General features: G+C 36.9%; 1 protein-coding gene across 2 annotated transcripts; it reads right to left on the bottom strand.

Moving 5' to 3' along the window:
• Positions 1-2,098: 2,098 nt before the first annotated feature.
• On the bottom strand, positions 2,099-17,757 carry LOC143850008 (2-oxoglutarate-dependent dioxygenase 11-like). 2 transcript variants are annotated; one of them, XR_013235936.1, is made up of 5 exons: positions 17,451-17,757; positions 13,285-13,532; positions 12,875-13,199; positions 7,970-8,284; positions 2,099-2,202 (listed from the first exon to the last, which is right to left on the bottom strand). XR_013235936.1 is itself a non-coding variant. In XM_077359349.1 (4 exons), the coding sequence occupies exons 1-4, from the start codon at positions 17,691-17,693 to the stop codon at positions 8,030-8,032; spliced, it is 1,071 nt and encodes a 356-aa protein (XP_077215464.1). In that variant the 5' UTR covers positions 17,694-17,757; the 3' UTR covers positions 7,775-8,029. The 2 variants fall into 2 exon arrangements, 1 of the variants encoding a protein (XP_077215464.1); XM_077359349.1 differs by lacking the exon at positions 2,099-2,202 and having other exon boundaries at positions 7,775-8,284.
• Positions 17,758-18,280: the final 523 nt, after the last annotated feature.

Below are 18,280 nucleotides of genomic sequence, written 5' to 3'. Positions count from 1 at the left end.
ACATCAACCAAAATTTTTCCAGGTGTGATACCCCCATTCCATATCTTGGTCACCCCATTTTCATATGTGGTACCCCTATTTTCCTTGTGCTGGTAACCCCTTTCAGGCCCAACAGACATCAACCAAAATTTTTCAAGGTGTGATACCCCCATTTCATCTTTTAGTCATCCCATTTTCATATGTGGTACCCCCATTTTCCTTATGCTGGTAACCTTCCAGGCCCAACAGACATCAACCCAAAATTTTCCAGGTGTGATACCCCCATTTCATCTCTTGGTCACCCCATTTTCATATGCAGTACCCCCATTTTTCTTGTGCTGGTAACCCCTTCAAGGCCCAACAGACATCAACCCAAAATTTTTCAGGTGTGATATCCCCATTTCATCTCTTGGTCACCCCATTTTCATATGTGGTACCCCCATTTTCCTTGTGCTGGTAACCCCTTCCAGGCCCAACAGACATCAACCCAAAATTTTTCAGGTGTGATACCCCCATTTCATCTTTTGGTCACCCCATTTTCATATGTGGTACCCCCATTTTCCTTGTGCTGGTAACCCCTTCCAGGCCCAACAGACATCAACCGAAAATTTTCCAGGTGTGATACCCCCATTTCATCTTTTGGTCACCCTATTTTCATATATGATACCCCCATTTCCTTGTGTTGGTAACCTCTTCCAGGCCCAACAGACATCAATCCAAAATTTTCTAGGTATGATACCGTCATTTCATCTCTTGGTCACCCCATTTTCATATGTGGTCACCCCCATTTTCATATGTGATACCCCCATTTTCCTTGAGCTGGGGGTATTACACCTGGAAGGGGTTACCAGCACAAGGAAGATGAGGGTACCATATATGAAAATGGGGTGACCAAGAGATGAAATTGGGGTATCACACTTGGAAAATTTTTGGTTGATGTCTGTTGGGTCTGGAAGGGGTTACCAGCACAAGGAAAATGGGGGTATCACACCTAGAAAATTTTGGGTTGATATCTGTTGGGCCTTGAAGGGGTTACCAGCACAAGGAAAATGGGGGTACCACATATGAAAATGGGGCGACCAAAAGATGAAATGGGGGTATCACACCTGGAAAATTTTGGGTTGATGTCTGTTGGGCCTTGAAGCAGCACAAGGAAAATGGGGGTACCACATACGAAAATGGGATGACCAAGAGATGAAATTGGGGTATCACACCTGGAAAATTTCGTATTTTGTATCCAAAACTCAAATCCAAATCCAAATGAGGTATCCAAACGTGGCCTAAAGGTACATGAAGATCTTATTGTTGTTTTCATACTCTTGGAATTCACTTTCTGACATCCAATCCAAAAACCTTTTCCACATGAATTATGTTTTTCATGTTTTTGACTTCCGAGATTTGTTTCTCTACCCCCATTATGGATTGCAATGGCCCAAACATCTTTATGAGCAGTCCTAACCATTAGATCCATTGCTTGCAACTGAAGAGTTAAAACAAATAAATATTCTTTTTTCCTAACCATTGGATCCATTGAGATTTCACATGGTGCAAGTTAAAACAAATAAATATTCTTTTTTCCTAACCATTGGATCCATTGAGATTTCACATGGTGCAAGTCCCTACAGTTCAATATTTTGCCAAAAGGAATGCATGGCCTAGACCATAGATAGTCAAAGCCGTCCATTTGATGGGCGACAATGTAAATCGGTTGTGCCCAGAAAATCACTTCCATAGGATGATCCCAACCCTCCAATCTATATAGGTTTGCATAATATACAGTTCCTCTATAGATTGGAGGAATCAGATCATCCTGTGGAAATGATATCTCGTGAGTGTGCGCGCGCGTGGGGGGTGTTCTTGGTTCTGATTTATTATTATAACAACCATTGTTTGTGTGACATCCCCGATGTCATTACAAGTATATTAACCAACTTTACAAATTTAAAGTAATCAAATACACTTTAAGATAACATAAAATGAGCAAACTTAAAAACATTTCACATGTTATATAAGAACTTGTCTAGGATAATATAAGAACTATACGAGTCAAGCTTTTACATCCCACATAAGTATCGTTCTTTTACTTTATACAATAGTCCTTCAACATAAGGACTTTACAAACCAAAAGAAAAGTACAAATACTAAGAAAATACAAACAACCTGACTCGTCCCTGCAATCCCCAAAAATGGCTCTCACGTGCAATGCTCCTCAGTATCACTGATCTGTAAAATAGTCATAAGACATGGGATGAGCAACATAGCTCAATAGATAATCAACTTACTCAAAGAGTGAAGCACACCTTTGAGGTTGAGTGAAAAATCAGTATTGCACGGTCAAAAGCATGAATTCAATGAATCAATAGCAATTTAAAGGTTCAATAATAAGATACTAAGAAGTAAGATCATAAGACAATAGTACCACTCAAGAGTTTAAACACTTTCATATTTAACCTAACAATAATTCAGCATTTTATCCTCCTACACACCCTCCAGCCAACAATCCAAGCAATTGAGCAAAGCCCTTTTTCATACATAACCCTGCAACACTTCATAATAACCACTTCAATATTTCTATCCTCCACACACCCGCCAGCCAACACTCCAGTAAACACTTCAATAATATTATCCTCCTACACACCCGCCAGCCAACACTCCAAGCAATCAAAATTCCACAACTAGGATCCCCACTATCAAGTTCAAAGAACCCCGGGATCAAGGAACGGAAAAACTCATCTACGACCCTCACTATCAAGTTCAAATGAACCCCGGGATCAAGAAGAGGCCAACACTTCAATAAATACTTCAATATATAACTATTAGACCAATACACATGTCAATATTTATACAATAAAATTCCAACACTTCAACTCCAGTCACTTTAATTTGATACATGCAAATTTCAAGAGAGAATAACGAAACATAAATATAGCAAATGACATTCAAAATCTATGAAACCAAGTCCATCTTAAGGATAATTGAGTGCACATTAAAATATATGAAGACATCATTCTAGGATAATAACTACATAAGTAGAAATGTTTCAGAAACATATAGAAGTCAAAATGACCTCAAATATTAACCACAAGTATATTACATATTGATAATACATACATAAAAATTTGGGATTCAAATTCACTGTACAAAGATACCAGAAATTCATTGAATACGGACCAAATTTTAGCAATGTACAATAAAACAGATTCTGTCTTTAAACTTGAGTTGAGTCAAAACTATAGCAAATAGTGTCCAAAAGTTATACAATTGGTGCAATTTCAAAGATATTTTTGTGTACTAAAAATGTTGTGAAGACATTATTTTCATTTAACAATCATAGAATTTACTATAATAGAAATACTACATAGATATCAGATTTCAACGAATTCTGAGGATCGATCATAACAAAATTTCTACAGAAAAATCCTATTATCCAAATACTCTGAAATTTTTACCACATGTCTAAATCTCATGTATTAAATTCTGTTAAAAGTTTCAGAGTAAAATTTATAAGAAAACTATTTTTCCAATATTTAAGAAAAACGGGTAAAAATAGGAATCTTTGTAAAGTAGATTTGGAGTAAGGGAAACCATAGGACTTTAAGATTAAAATCATACCAAATTTTCATTTCTATTTAAAAATATACTCAAATCTAAGAGAAAGTTAAGAACCTACCTTAATCGCAGAGATTCCCTCTCCCTTTTCTTATCATTTCTTTATTTTCTTCTCTTTTTCTCTTGTTTTTTTTTTCTTTCTTTCACTTGATGGCATGTGCCAAAGAACCTTTTTTAAGTGGAATTTGACCCCAAATTCCCTCACTTCCAAATGAAAAAATGGTCACAATCTGCCCATTGGTCTAGACTTTCACTACTCCAGAGCAAGGATCTCCAAAAATGATCGCCTAAAACCCTAAAGAGAAAGAAGGATAAAGAGAGAATGGACATGAATAGAAACTAAGTTCTAATTATGAAAGTATCCAGACCTCAACCAAAATATTCAATCCTGTCTCTATGCTACCGAAATGCACAACATGAAGATTTGAAAAATGATCATGTATGGTTTTCTCTTAGTGACATTTGGGACTTAGAAAAATTAGGCTTACTAAAGTCTTACCATGGGTTTGGTATCCGAAGGAACAAAGAATCTGGATCATTAATTCGAAGGAACAAGGAATCAGAATCAATAACTATCAAATCTTACCTTTTTTTTAATGAAAGAACTAAAGAAATATTAAACCTGAATAAGAGTCACTTCGTCCAGCTGATGAATATGAAACATTATACACATGCCAATTTGCCTTTTGTCATTCAAATACTCATACCTTGTTCACACACTTATGCTAAGAGCTGCATTCTCAAAATCATCTCAAAATAAAGAACATGTCACTTGCATAAGATGAAAAAATTATTTGATTCACATATCTTTTACACAGTAGACGTATAGCATTCAAGAAGAGCGGAATGTATACAAAGGAGGAATTATGAACTCATAAATGATGTAGAATCTGACAATCAAAATGTTCCCTCAAAATGAGGGCATCTGTTCAAATGAATAAGAATGCATTAATTTGACCCAACCATTCAGAAACAATGAAGCATTTATCTCTACTTACGTATACAAAATCAGTTCGGTTAGCACCAAGATCAATCTATGCAATTCTCAGAATTTACCTATACCAACATCATTGCTAATTGAGTACGAACACAAATTACCCTGTTTTGATAAACCAGTTCTCTCAAAGAACATTACCTGACATCATTTGGAAATTAACATTTGAGCCTATTCGCAGAATTGAATGAAGTTAATCACTATCAATTTAATATCTTACGCATAGAGACAACATGCTATGAATAAGATGAATTGAGTAAATGACATCTCAAATATCCTTATCAGAATATGCCCACCAAATTTAAAGGAAATCGTTCAAAGCTTTAATCTACAGAGCATAATTCTGTTCCAACATGAATATTATTTGCAACATGAGAATTAATCAAAGCTTATTAAAGCTTATCAAAGCTTTGCAACATGAATATTATTCACAACATGTATGTACTCCTTTGAATCCCTTTGATTACTACGAATAAGATGAATTCTCGCAACAACGGTGATCTACACCTTTGAAAATTCAGCCCAGAAATCAAAGATTACTACAAGTCCCACAAAAGAACTAAAAGAAAATATACTCGGCAAAAGTGCAAGCTATGCTCATGCAATGAAGAAAAGAGTAATAAAATGAAGGCATCTAACAAGGAAACTGAGAAAGACAGAAGAGAGTACCTAGTCGAGATGGTTGCGAACTTCCTTGGCTGAAATTCCGAGGTGAAGACAGATATATGAAGCGAGAATATGGTTGATGGCCAGTCGTGACGAGGTGCTTCAGATCTTGAAGGTGAGTATTACAATTTGCATAGGGATGGTTTGCGATGATGAGGCCAGCGAAATGATTAAGTTCTCCTCTTCTCTTCTTCTTCATCAACTAATTATCAAAACCCTAATTAAAATAGCATTTGCAGACCCTATTTTCACATCAGCGACATCCCTTTGTAAACCCCAAATAAATCCAATTCAAAGGATGTAGATCGAATCGGAGAAAAAAAAAAACCGGAAAACGGCGAGGTTGCCCGGATTTGATGAATATCTATTAGATCTGGGAACAAGGAGGGTGAAAATAGTGGTGATGGGGTTTCAGAGAGTGGTGGTGCTGATGTGGGTTTTCAGATCTTGAAAGAGGATTTGCAGAAATGGGGCCAAAGATGGGGCGACGGATGGGCAGAGGAAGACGACCGTCGTCTCTCTCTCTCTCTCTCTCTCTCTCTCTCTCTCTCTCTCTCTCTCTCTCTCTCTCTCTCTCTCTCTCTCTCTCTCTCTCTCTCTCCTGCTGTAAAAAGAGCAAGTAAAAAAGGCTTGTAAAAACTTGTAAAAAAAAGAACTAAATACCCCTGAGCCTCGGATTTTTGTTGCTCTGAAAATCTTACAGTATAAACCTGTAAAGGGGTTTTTTTTCCATAGAGACTTTCCTACAAAAATCCGAGCAAAGGAGATGAGTGAAACCCATACCAGTTTCTTCACAGACGATGGGAGGGAAAAATGCCCTGATTTCTCGCGATGGAGGCGAGGAAGACGACCTCTCTCTCTCTCTCTCTCTCTCTCTCTCTCTCTCTCTCTCTCTCTCTCTCTCTCTCTCTCGCTGTAAACGGTGAAAAAGGGCTGTAATTTTTAAATTTTGAAGAAAACAACCTGAGAGGTATTTCTGTCAAAAAACAGTATCAGGAAAAGTAAAATGGCCCCCTTTTACAAGTTTCAAATTCGGTGGTACCGTCTCACTATTTCAGATATTTTTTGGGACCGTTTCACCAAATACCCTTGTTTTTAGGGTTCCCTGTGTTTGAATATACGAATCTCCTTTTTTTGTTCTTAAATTAATACAGTGTTATCAATGCAGTGTTATCTTTTAAACCAATAGAATTGTTATCAATGCAGTGTTATCAACTGTTAGCCTGTTAAGCAATTTCTTAGAAATTTTAATACACTTTTTTGACTTTTTTCTCCCTCGAATCTTTGGTTGGGTGCAAGCATGGTTTTAAATTTCGACCGAAATCCGAAATGTGGAGACTGACACCGAAATCAATAAAAACCGATACGGTATTTTATTTCGGCCGAAATTTTGGTTTTTCCGAAATTTGACCCAAAAAATCTGTTTTTTTTTAATTAATTTAATATTTCACCGAAATTTCGGTAATTTCAGCCGAAATTTAATATTGAATAAAATTTTGGTTTCTGTTTTTGTACCAGATTTCAACCGAAATTTCGAAATTTCAGGGTCCGAAATTGAAATTTTAAACCTTGGGTGCAAGGTTTTAAATTTCGGTTTGGGGGTGATTTCGGTCCTCATCGACACCGAAATTTCGTGCCAAATCCATGAAATCAAATAAAACAATATTTTATTACATAGAAAATTTCGACCAAAATTGCTGAAATTTTTCAGCTGAAATTTCGGAAAAGTATTATTTAAGGGAAACAAACCTTCTTTTTGGGTGAAATGGCCAAAATTTTATACTGTTTCGTGTGTACCCAAATTCGGTTTCATTCTCAACCAAAACCCGAAATTTCAGATTTGGGTCGAAATTTAAAACCTTGGTTGGGTCTTTTGTTTTTGTGTAGTTTTTCTTCTACCTTTCCCCTACAAAAGAAACGAATAATTCTTGAAAATGGGTAATACATGAATGAACAAGACCTAATTTGTTTCTTGCAGGTACTGTTTGGAAGAGTAATTATTTTTCTACTATCAGAACATTAGAAATACAATGATTTTTGTGCAAAGGAATGCAGTGATATGCCAGAGACACAACATGTATCATTGAACTTTCCTTTATTTTTTATAAAATTCTAAAAAACTCTAAAAATGTTCAATATCGAAATATTGGTAATGCATTTTGGTGGCTTTTGAATTTGCAACATCATATGCTGTCTCCAATCCCTTTTTTCCTACTGGGTTCCAGAGTTTTGGTCATGAGAATATTATAAGATCAGGCAGCTTATATTCTGTTGATGATTGTTTCTTAATCGTGAAAAAGAGAACCTAGGTACTAATATTCTACATTGAGCCCTCCCCAGAGTCCCAGACCCCCGCAATGGCTGGAACCTCGTGCATTGGGCCGCCCTTTTTTTTATGTGCATCTACACACTCAACTATAGTACATAAATATATGTTTATTGTTCAGGAACAATTGTGGGAGACGAACTAATAGCTCTCAAGGTTTTAATCACCATTAGCTTGAGGACTTTGTGTGAGAAGACACAGATAAAAGGAGCTAGTATCTCATGTGATTAAGGATACATTTTGATGTACATCCAGATTGCATTTATAGTACAATGCCCATACTTATACACAAATTAAACAATTATGCCACATGCAAATATATTTATATTGTTCATCATATTTATATTGTCCATATTCAACAATATTACTTCATATCTCAAGAATTTAACACATACCTAAATGCTAAATGATGTCATGAAACTCGTGAATGCAATTGAACCAGAGATAAGATCCTGCTACTGAGAGGCATCAGCTTTAAGGGAGTCAATCAACTGATCTCCAACATGTTTCTGATAATAGAATCTGTGGAAATAATCCGCATGGCTGACCGTTTTGTAGAGAACTGGATTTTCTTGAGTGATTAGGCCTCGGGCTGGCCCGATTTCGCCATTTTCATTAGGATAACAAAAAGTAACAATTGATAACCTCTCCTTTAGTTTGTTTACAATTGCTCTATGCTCTGCACTGTGGTATACCCCATTACTTATAATCTGTGTAACCAAAAAAATTAGGAGGTAATCAAGCAACTCTGAGAAAATTAAAGTACATGCGTAATAATGTATAATTCAAGTTTTTTTTTTTTTTTTTTTGGAATGGTAACTATGTATGTGTTCGACAATATATGATTCAAGTTCTTGTTCGCTATGATACCTATTAGCAATCACCCTCTGCATAACTATCATCTGTCCGAAATAACCAAATAGACTATAATCTCAAGGAACATATATTTCCAAAATGCTTCCAACCATTAGTTTGCAATTTTTGCATCGTTACCTTAGGTACTTACATCATGGGAAATGATATCCACTCTCCCTTTTTTGGATGATGTAACTCCTCTCTATTTTATGCAGCTAAAGTGAAATTAAAGAATCACTTGGAGGATAGCACCTAAGAAATGGTAATTGAGGTAGAGAAGACAGAAGAAGAAAAGGAAGAGAAGAAGATTAGATGGAAGATGTAGTTGGCAGCTTGTAACTAACCCACTGACACAGGTCTTTCTCATGAATAACATAAAAAACATAAAATGGCAAAACAATAGATACTTATACTACGCTATCGCTTACCACTTCTCTGCAAGTTAGAGCATAGATATCATGCATGGCTAGCTTCATGCAATTAATTCCGATATGCCTTCCAATTGATCTTTAGACCTCGCAAACAGGGCATATTTTGTTTTTAGTAAACTTTTTTCATGAAAAAATGACAATCTACTTTAATGTGCTTACTTCTCTCATAGAATACTAGATTACTAGTAATATAAGTAGTTGCATAGTTGTCACAGAACATCTTTATCGGATTGCCAACCTCAAATCATTAAGAGTCTTCAACCAGATCAACTCAAATGCACCTTGCACGAAACTATAACTCGCACTTTAGTGCGCAACTACATTACCCTTCCTGCTTTTTCAAGTAACTAGATTTCATCCAACAAAGGTACAATACCCAATAATCGAACGTTTTTCAGAAAACGGTATTGCCAATTTCCAATCTACGTAAGAAAGAATTTTTTTTTCCTTAATCATGGTTTTAAATTTCCACTGAAACCGAAAATACCAAAATGTTTATGTTTCCATCTCCAGCAAAATGCATACCAAAATTAAAATGCATACCGAAACCAAAATGGTAACTGTGTTAGTGGTATGCTATACCAGTGAGTGTTGCATAATTAATACAAACCTACAGTTCGCAAATCAGATCCGAGAACTTTTGGAGCAATAATATGGATTTTAAGATAATAGTTCCATAAAGATTAAAACAAAGAATAAGGACAGGATTATTTAAAATAGGATGCTAGCATCCAATGGAAAAGGGGGGGAAAGCAGATCTGAAAATATCACTCCCTAAAGTAGGCTCCAAAAAGATATAGATAGGGGACTGAATTGGGTAAGAAAATTTAGGGTTGTTATAAAGAGGAAAGAAAACAGATGAGGGAAGAGAAGTTCTATGACCCAATGTGAAGACCTCACTGATTAGAAAAGACAAGAAGTATTATTAAATGAGCCAATATAGTTGTGGATGAGGAAGGACGATTTACTTATTGCTATGTACTCTTCATAAACTTTTCATGCTCACATGAGATCACAACTGGATCACAGTAGGAGCACCACACTGCAGATTTTTTATTAAGAGCATGTTCGAAACATCATCCTTGTTAGTTGTATAGGGGACTTGATTTTCACATGCTAGTTTTCCAAACTTGTCCTAGAACTTGTCAGATGTATGATTTGACCAATTACAATGTGTACATTTTTTGTTATCATGTCCTCTACCTCCACCACAGCCTCCCCCTAACTCACAACAACATCCTCCGCAAAAACGATCATGCCTTATGATATAGTCATCTCTATCGATTGAGGATGCCAAGGAACACTCCTCTCCAATAATAAAATTTGAAGAGGAATTAGAAATCCTCAACGAATTGAAGTCACAAATAATGCCTATCCAAAGAAGGAAGCTCTTTACTAGCCAAAAGTTGCCCACAAACTAAATGATATTATCGAAGAAAAAAAATTAGTAAACTCAAACTCTTCTGGTTGCCTTTCCAATAGCTCCAAGCCAGACATGAGAGTTTGGTACACATTCAACTCCTCCCACAAACCACAAAATGTTCTATAATACTCAAACTCTTGTTTCTTAGTTGCAACAAGAGTATGTTCTCAAACAGTTCATACACGTGTGATACATTGTCGTCAGAATAATACATCTCATGTATTGTTTCCCATACCTATTTGGCCGTGTCAAAGAATATCTCATTTTCACTAACTGGTAGTTCCATGTGGTTACACATCCAAGTCATAATTTGGTGGTTTTATCTAAGCCTAGTTTTTTTTTTTTTTTTTTGATGGGTAAGCTGGTTTTATCTGAGCCTAGTTACTATTAGATTCATTGGTTCAATATTTAGTCAATTTTTCCTTTACACCCAAGACTGCCTTCACAGATTTAGCCCATTTAGTTTAATCGAAGGATCCTTTGTATCTCCATGATGTTTCAAAAATTGGGTTTATTGTTACTCATTATGGAGGTTCACATATAGAGCAACAAACTGAGCTACACAAATAAGAAATAAATTGCTCTTTACCAACCTTAAACCCTCGTTTAACAAAATGTACAATAAGGTAAGACAATGTACAAGAAGGTAGTACAACCACAAAACAGGGCAGCAATATAGCGTAGTTCACAAGATGTTTTAAATCTCCACCGAAATTGACACAAAACAACCTGAATGTTTCCATTTTCATCCCCAATGAAATGATACCGAAACCAAAATGCATACAGAAATCAAAACCTTAAAGTGCATTAGTAGTATACTATATTAGTATATATTACATGAGGAAACTGTTGGTGAGCTAGCTTGCCCAATCACATGGGGGCCCACTTTGTTAGGATGATCCAAACCATTCATTTGAAAGTCCCTTACATAGATGGGGGGTGTACCAAAAATCAGCTCCATAGGATCATCCTAACCCCTCCATTTGTGGAGGAAAAAAATGGACAGACACAAATCTGCCCCATTTTTGTCCTCCGCAAATGGAGGGGTTAGGATGATCCTATGGAGCTGATTTTTGGTACACCCCCTATCTATGATAAGGCCTTGCAAATGAATGGTTTGGATCACTCCCCAAAATGTGGGACCCATGTGATTGGGCAAGCTAGCTCACCATAAGTTTGGTGAGCTTAAGCTCACCAACAGTTTCCTCATATTACATAACTATATTTATGGGAATTGCATGTGGAATGTCATGTATATACTATGTATTCATATTTATATAAATTAGATGTGAAATATATTATATACTGAATTATCAGACATGTGCGATATTTAAATACTATATTTATGGGATAGCACATGGCACTATGTGCTTGATGTTATTAAAGCATTGTGGATAGCTATCTTGCTTATGTGATGATTTCTAAGTGTGTATTTTTGTATTCTAGCATTTCTTGAAGTTGACATCTTAAAATTTTATCATTTGCATATGTTTCCATACGTTTCTGTGATTTTACAGGATTTCCACTGAAATTTCCAACCAAAAGCGAACCGTTGCTGTTTCCGTGTTGACCAAAACCGAAATTTAAAACCTTGGTTCACAAGAAGGCAATATGATCACCAAATATGACAGCAAGGTCGACACTAGTCAATCGACTCAATCCGCTTGAAGGAAAAACAGTCACAGATTAAGAAAAGACAGTAGTATTGCACACGAAGGCCATACAATCACAACTTAAGACAACACACTAGCTACAGTAGGCACAACAGTTCACACGAAGTAGGTCCACACCCCACACGAGGCAGCACAACAGCCTAGTCCACACAAATCTAACTTAGATACGCATTTGGCAATAATTTCATCAGTCAACATGAGGGTACCATGATACTTTTATGTACAGAATCTGCATATCCTTGGTCTTTAAATTCCTCTTTTATTTATTGCAAAATAGGAATCCAATGGTACACACTATGGCACAAAAACACAGCGAACCTCAAGAGGTTTTTTGTGCACACTTGACAGAAGAGGTTCAAAGAAATAAAAGGAAGAATAATTTTGGATTTTTCAAGGAGAAAACATAAGATTCAGACCCAGTCACTAGTGGATCTTGGCTCAAATACGATGTTAAAGCAAAACGAAATAATAAATCACTTTGAGGAGATCACCTAGTTGTGGAGATTTGAAGCAGAGAAGAAGGAAGGAAGGAAAATAAGAAAAGAGGAATAAAGGGAAGATGAAGTTTGTGAAGTGGGAAGTCTAAACCGATGATGCCCATAAATCATTCCGCCATGTTTATTTTGGATTTAGTAATTGATTTGGAGTTCAAAACCAATTTAAGCCTTTCTGTTTAAATTCATTGTAATAAAATATATATGAGTCAATATAGTTTTGTTGTGAAGGCTGTTAGAATTTCCATATACTTTCAACAAAAAGGGTAGTTAAAATGTGGAGTGAGACTATAGAAACAAAAAGTGAAGATATCATTTCTCATCATTTAAGGCAGCCCTAAAGCAATATGTTCATTGATCCGTGTGTGTGTGCAATATTCTCTCAGTCACTGTGTGTCTGTGTTTTCCACACTTGCTTCATTACCTGTCCAATGCGGCCAATGTTTACGGTGATTGCACCGGAGATGGGTTCGACGGGGACCCAATACCCATCCTTTTGGAACTGGATTCCGGGCGTGTCATTGCACTCAAGCAAGAAAGTGATTGCCGAAATGTCACTGTGCGGCGAAATCCCAATAACTTTCTCTGGAAGTGGGCAACTAGGATAGCAGTTCATCCTCACATGGTACTGTCCCTGCTGAAAATTTTCAGAGAATTCATGGGCCTCCAGCCCAAGAGCCATGGCCATGAATCCCAGTAGAGAAACTGCAAGTCTTCTCACCTCTATTGAGTAACTGTCCAGTGTTTCCCTATCAACAAAAGGAATGTATTTTCAGTTTTCACTAAGAGAAACAGTTCAAGTAACTAGTAGCATTATCATATTATCATAATTGCCTGAATCCTTGAGGTTCTTCTGGCCAGAAATTCAAATCTCTATCCTTGATGGGAAGAGCATGGAGGAAAATCATATCATTCCAGTCTAGCTTTTGTTCTTCTGAAACTACAAAGGCTTGGCCATAACCTTGAAGACTTCCTAGTTTCTGCGTATAGCGCCTTTTTTGTTGTGAAGGAAGATCAAAGAAATCTCGGCTCTGCTTCTTCATATTCTTTATTATTTCATCAGGAATTCCATGGTTTATCAGCTGCAAAAAACTGGGAAACTAAGAACATGTCTACATGTACATGATCTATACTAACTCTGTCACGCCCCAAACCCAGAATTCGAGGTAAGGCGCACGTGACAGCCGCCGCATGCCCATAGGGTCGCCCCCCACAAGCATGCAAGGTTCCATTACAATCAACTAGTCTCAACAATCAGAGTAACTAATAAATGCGGAAATTTTAGTCTCAATTAGAGTTCAAATGAAATTCAAATATAGATTAGGTCCATAAGTCTAAATCCAAACAATTCTTATTAGACGACAATCACCTTAATAACGTAAATAAAAGTCTCTAACTCGAATAATGAAAGAAAGCAAGAAACTTCCTAAGCTCCAATCCAAGTGCCTGATCTCAGCAAGTCTATTGCCGCTCCTTTGTATCTGAAAATTGTTAAACCACATAATGAGCTAACAGCCCAGCCGGTTTTCCAAATCCAAGCCAGCTAATAGGAAAACGAAAACAAAGCTGGTGCGGAAAAGAAGTAACATGCCATAAAATTTAGCCAATGCAGAAATTGATAAGAATTAAGAAGATCATTTCTACATAAGCTATATAAGAAAGATACATGTTTTTACAAAAACAGTTCCAACCACTCGGTTATGCAGTTTTCCACTTGGAAATCAATGACAAGAATATATATTTTCAAGCACTTGATTTTGCATTTTTCCACTTGGAAATCAAATAAGTCTTCTCTGTGGCCAATTTCCAAACTTATTGGCAAGTAGCATACCCAAGGCGAACACTCGTTCGCAGGACTCACAGGTCCTAAAGCGCGCAATGTAATATTATCAATAGCCAGAGGACTCCCTACTGGCCGCCCGAGATCAACCTTACGGGCAGATAAAATTTGACCGGTCAACGTGATCACGTCCAGTGTACTCACCCACTGGCAGGTTGGGCACTAGATCCCCACCAGAGATCAACCTTACTGGCGGAATCCATTCCATACCAAGACTGTATACAAATATACAGAAAGCAATTTAATATTTTCAATATCGTGTCATAAATTTTGAAGACGTTTCAAATCATTGGGGACTTCCTCGTTCCAAAACATTGAAACCATATCATATATAGAATGATTTTCAATAGTGTTTCATGAATTTGAATTTCCAAAAATCATGTTAGTCACAGAGCTCTTTTCTTTTCTTTTCTTTTTGTATAAATAAGGAAGCATGTTAAGACTAGAGCATTTCATGGATAATGACAATTCAATCATTTGGAATGACATGCTAAAAGAGAATAGTGAGAAACCTTTTCAAAACGAGTCCCATGTAATGAACTGTGATAAATGCTTGCAATAAATTTAAGTATAAGAAATATACATAATACACTGACATAGGGTAGGATCACCTACCTTAAGCGAAATCTCCAAAATTTTGCTTTGCAGGGTTAAGTCCACGAAGGAGATCTTCTTAAAGCATAGATAAATAGGAAGTAAAGTAGGTGGCTGAAATCATATAAAAAAACTAGAGTTATATAGGATTGTTTGGGGTGGGAATTGCACCCAAGAACATTAGCTATAAGAACTGGTTTACTAATGCTAATGGCAGCCTCAATGGAGATCAACCAAACGACTAGCATTAGGTTTGGAGATGATAACAAATAAAATAAGGGCTGCTGTCAACTGAGAATGTGGCGTTGGCTGATCAAGAAATAAGCATCCAATCAGCTTGTATTAAAGGACATCAAGAGTAATGAGATTGGTGGATTTACTAAGAAAATATAGTGGGGTTGCGTGGTTGCCATCGAGGTGAAAAAAAACAATAAACAAGATGTAGGATATGCACTTTTGTGGCAGCATACTAACCTGGAATGCAACGTGAGAAAAGATAGTGGATGTCACTGTTGCTTTGCCCAATTGAAGCTCGAAGAGATGATGAAATTGCGAAAGGGAAGAATCTAATTGTTGACGACTATTCAGCAATATACTTGCTGAAATTTTGACTAAAAGCGGCTGCTTTTGCAAGTGCCACGAGTTCTAAAAAAGTTCTTAACTTTTGTGAGATGTTTGGTCATTAAAGACAAGGACAACAAGATGGTGGAAAGTGGTTTATTTACCGGGCAGCAATAGCAGTTTGAAGAGGTTTCTAGGACTGTTTTGCAATGGTTTCTAGGGCTGATTAAAGACTTCTAAAGTGGTGTAGAACTTGGTCTTGTAGGAGAGTTACAAGCATCCCAATGGCCTCAAACACCACCTATTTTCTTCTCTCTAAAGCCCACAACAACTAACTTTCATGCAATGAGAGGAAGAGAGTGGAGAGAAAAGGTTGCAGCCCAGGAAGGGTTCAAACTCCCATACGTTTGAGAAGAGTAATAGTCTCCCAAAAAAACATTCTTGGTGCTGATATGTAAAGTAAGAGTAGAAACTTACCAACTTTAAGCCAAGTAAAAGAAGGAAGGAGAATCTCAGCCGTGTAGGCCTCCTATAAATAGAAGGGATGAATAGAGGTGCTTCCCTTTTTGGTTTGCAAGGTGCCAACTCAATTCAATGCATTAGGTTGGAATAATTCCTAAATAGGCTTAATAAATCAAGAGGCATGGATCGTTTACTTGGCCTCTTACATTTTTTCCAAAATGGTTTGAATTTCTAATGTGGCAAAAATTCTGTAGGGTTTCCTTCCTAATTTACCCACCTAGTAACTGATAATGACACCCCATTATATGCAAATACCCATATGCTCACTATGATAATGACACCCCATTATATGCAAATACCCATATGCTCACTATGATAATGACACCCGATCCAAACAAATAGCTGTAAGATAAAAATTGATAACGACACCCATTAGAAAACAAATAGCTAATTGATAAAGACAACTATATATATAAAAAAAATTTATTACTTGGGACCGGGTATTACAAACTCAGTGTATCCAACCACATGTAACCATAGTTGTTTTTCATGTGGGAGCCATGAGGCCTGAAAACAGCATAAATCATCAACAATTTTGTTTCCATTTTTATTTCTAGGAAGTTCCACATTACATCATTTACAAGTTACACGTATCTATAGTTCTTTAAATTAATATCAGATGCATGATAACCATTATTTGTTGGGATTTCTTTCTATGCACGTAAACTGAAAATTTAATATATTACATGAGAATGTATTGTGTAATAAAAAAAATTAAGTCTGATAACTGCACTAACATATTTTATAATGACACTACTCTCTTCTTTTGTACACTTTTTAACCAGCTGTCAGAGGCTATTACAATTCCAAATCAAAAAATGTAAAACACAGTGATTATGGCATTATCAAAATATGGTGGTGCAGATATCAGCCACCAAAATCTAGACCTTTCCCATCATTTCCCACTCCCTTCCATTTTCAGGATAAAACAAACATCGATTGACATGGAATCACTTCGAGGAAAAGATAAATAAAAGGGATGGCAAGATCATTTCCCATGAATTTAGTCTCTTGATATTGGCACGAACATGTTTTGATAATGGGACAACTCACTTTGTTTTACACTTCCCTGATTTGGGTGCTGAGAGATTGCAATACCCTTTGAACAGCTGGTTAAACAGTGCAAAACAAGCTGAGTTCGTCCCATTAACAAACGTGGTTAAAAATGTAAAAAAATGCGAGTTCGTCAACTTATCAAAAAACATTTTGATAATGGGACGAACTCACCTTGTTTTGAGTCCGTGCATCTCTTAGAAGAATCACAGGCCTACAAAAGTCTCATCCGCTCGATCAGCGATTACATATATCACTAGTCAAATTTCGCTGAAACCCTCAAAGGGCCCCACTATTCTCATTGAATCGGAACCAACCATACTAATTTGATCTAGTGGTGGCCCATCAAACCAACGGTTAGGATCACCACTTTAATGATTTTTGTGCATAAACTGAAAAAAAAAAAAAAAAAAAGAGTTTTCTGAAATACCTGAAATGCCCCCCAATCTCTGCAAGCGAAAAAGAGCTTTTGTAACTCTGCATCTCGTGATTCAGAGTTGATCAGATCGGCCATGTTCAACAAAGGGATAATCAGGGATGGGTTGATGCTGGCCGTTAGATCGGACACGTCATCCCGGATGTACCTACGTGGCACCAACGTGGAAGGAATATCTCGTGCCAGCTCTTGTACACTTGGCACCGGCAAAGACCAGTACAGGTTCGGAACGGCCATGTTTGTGAGCCCCCGAACAATAACGAGGAAGAGGGGAAAGAGAATGCACACAAAAAAATGAAAATCCATTGCTCGCTATATATAAGAGATGACATATGACCGGCGCCTGCCGGTTTCATCAGTAAAAAATTAAGAGAAATGGCGGGGTAGTTGGGTCACCGAATTCAGATGTAAGAGCGGGTAATGGCGTTCACACTCCTCTATCTTTATTAGGACACCCTCCCTTTGGTCAAATACTTTGTCGATAGTTTAGTGAGCCCCTAGTACCTTAATCAGAGAGCTTAACACTCTTTCTGCTTAGAGAAAGATTGCCATAGAGAATACTAGTGAGGTCATGGATTTATTTCACCGCTCTCCTCTCCTCGTTTCCTAGCTAGTCAAGAATAGTAATTCCCGTTCTCAATGCTTGCGGATATCTTCAAATATGTATTCAATATGTGACTTGTCTGAGAAGTATAAATTAGAACTAAGTAGCTAGGTTTCAAAATGAAATAGCCCATTAAGTAGAGGAGTCGATGGCAGCACGCACACGCAGGAAAGGCGGTCTTTCAGTTCATTGGTCTGGTCTTTCGATGGTATGTACATCG

Source organism: Tasmannia lanceolata, unplaced genomic scaffold (assembly GCF_043159265.1).
Source record: "Tasmannia lanceolata isolate RefF3 unplaced genomic scaffold, GAP_Taslan_0.1 ptg000003l, whole genome shotgun sequence".
Lineage (NCBI taxonomy): Eukaryota > Viridiplantae > Streptophyta > Magnoliopsida > Canellales > Winteraceae > Tasmannia > Tasmannia lanceolata.
Note: the sequence above shows the minus strand (reverse complement) of the source record. Positions and strands in the feature narration are given on the sequence as shown.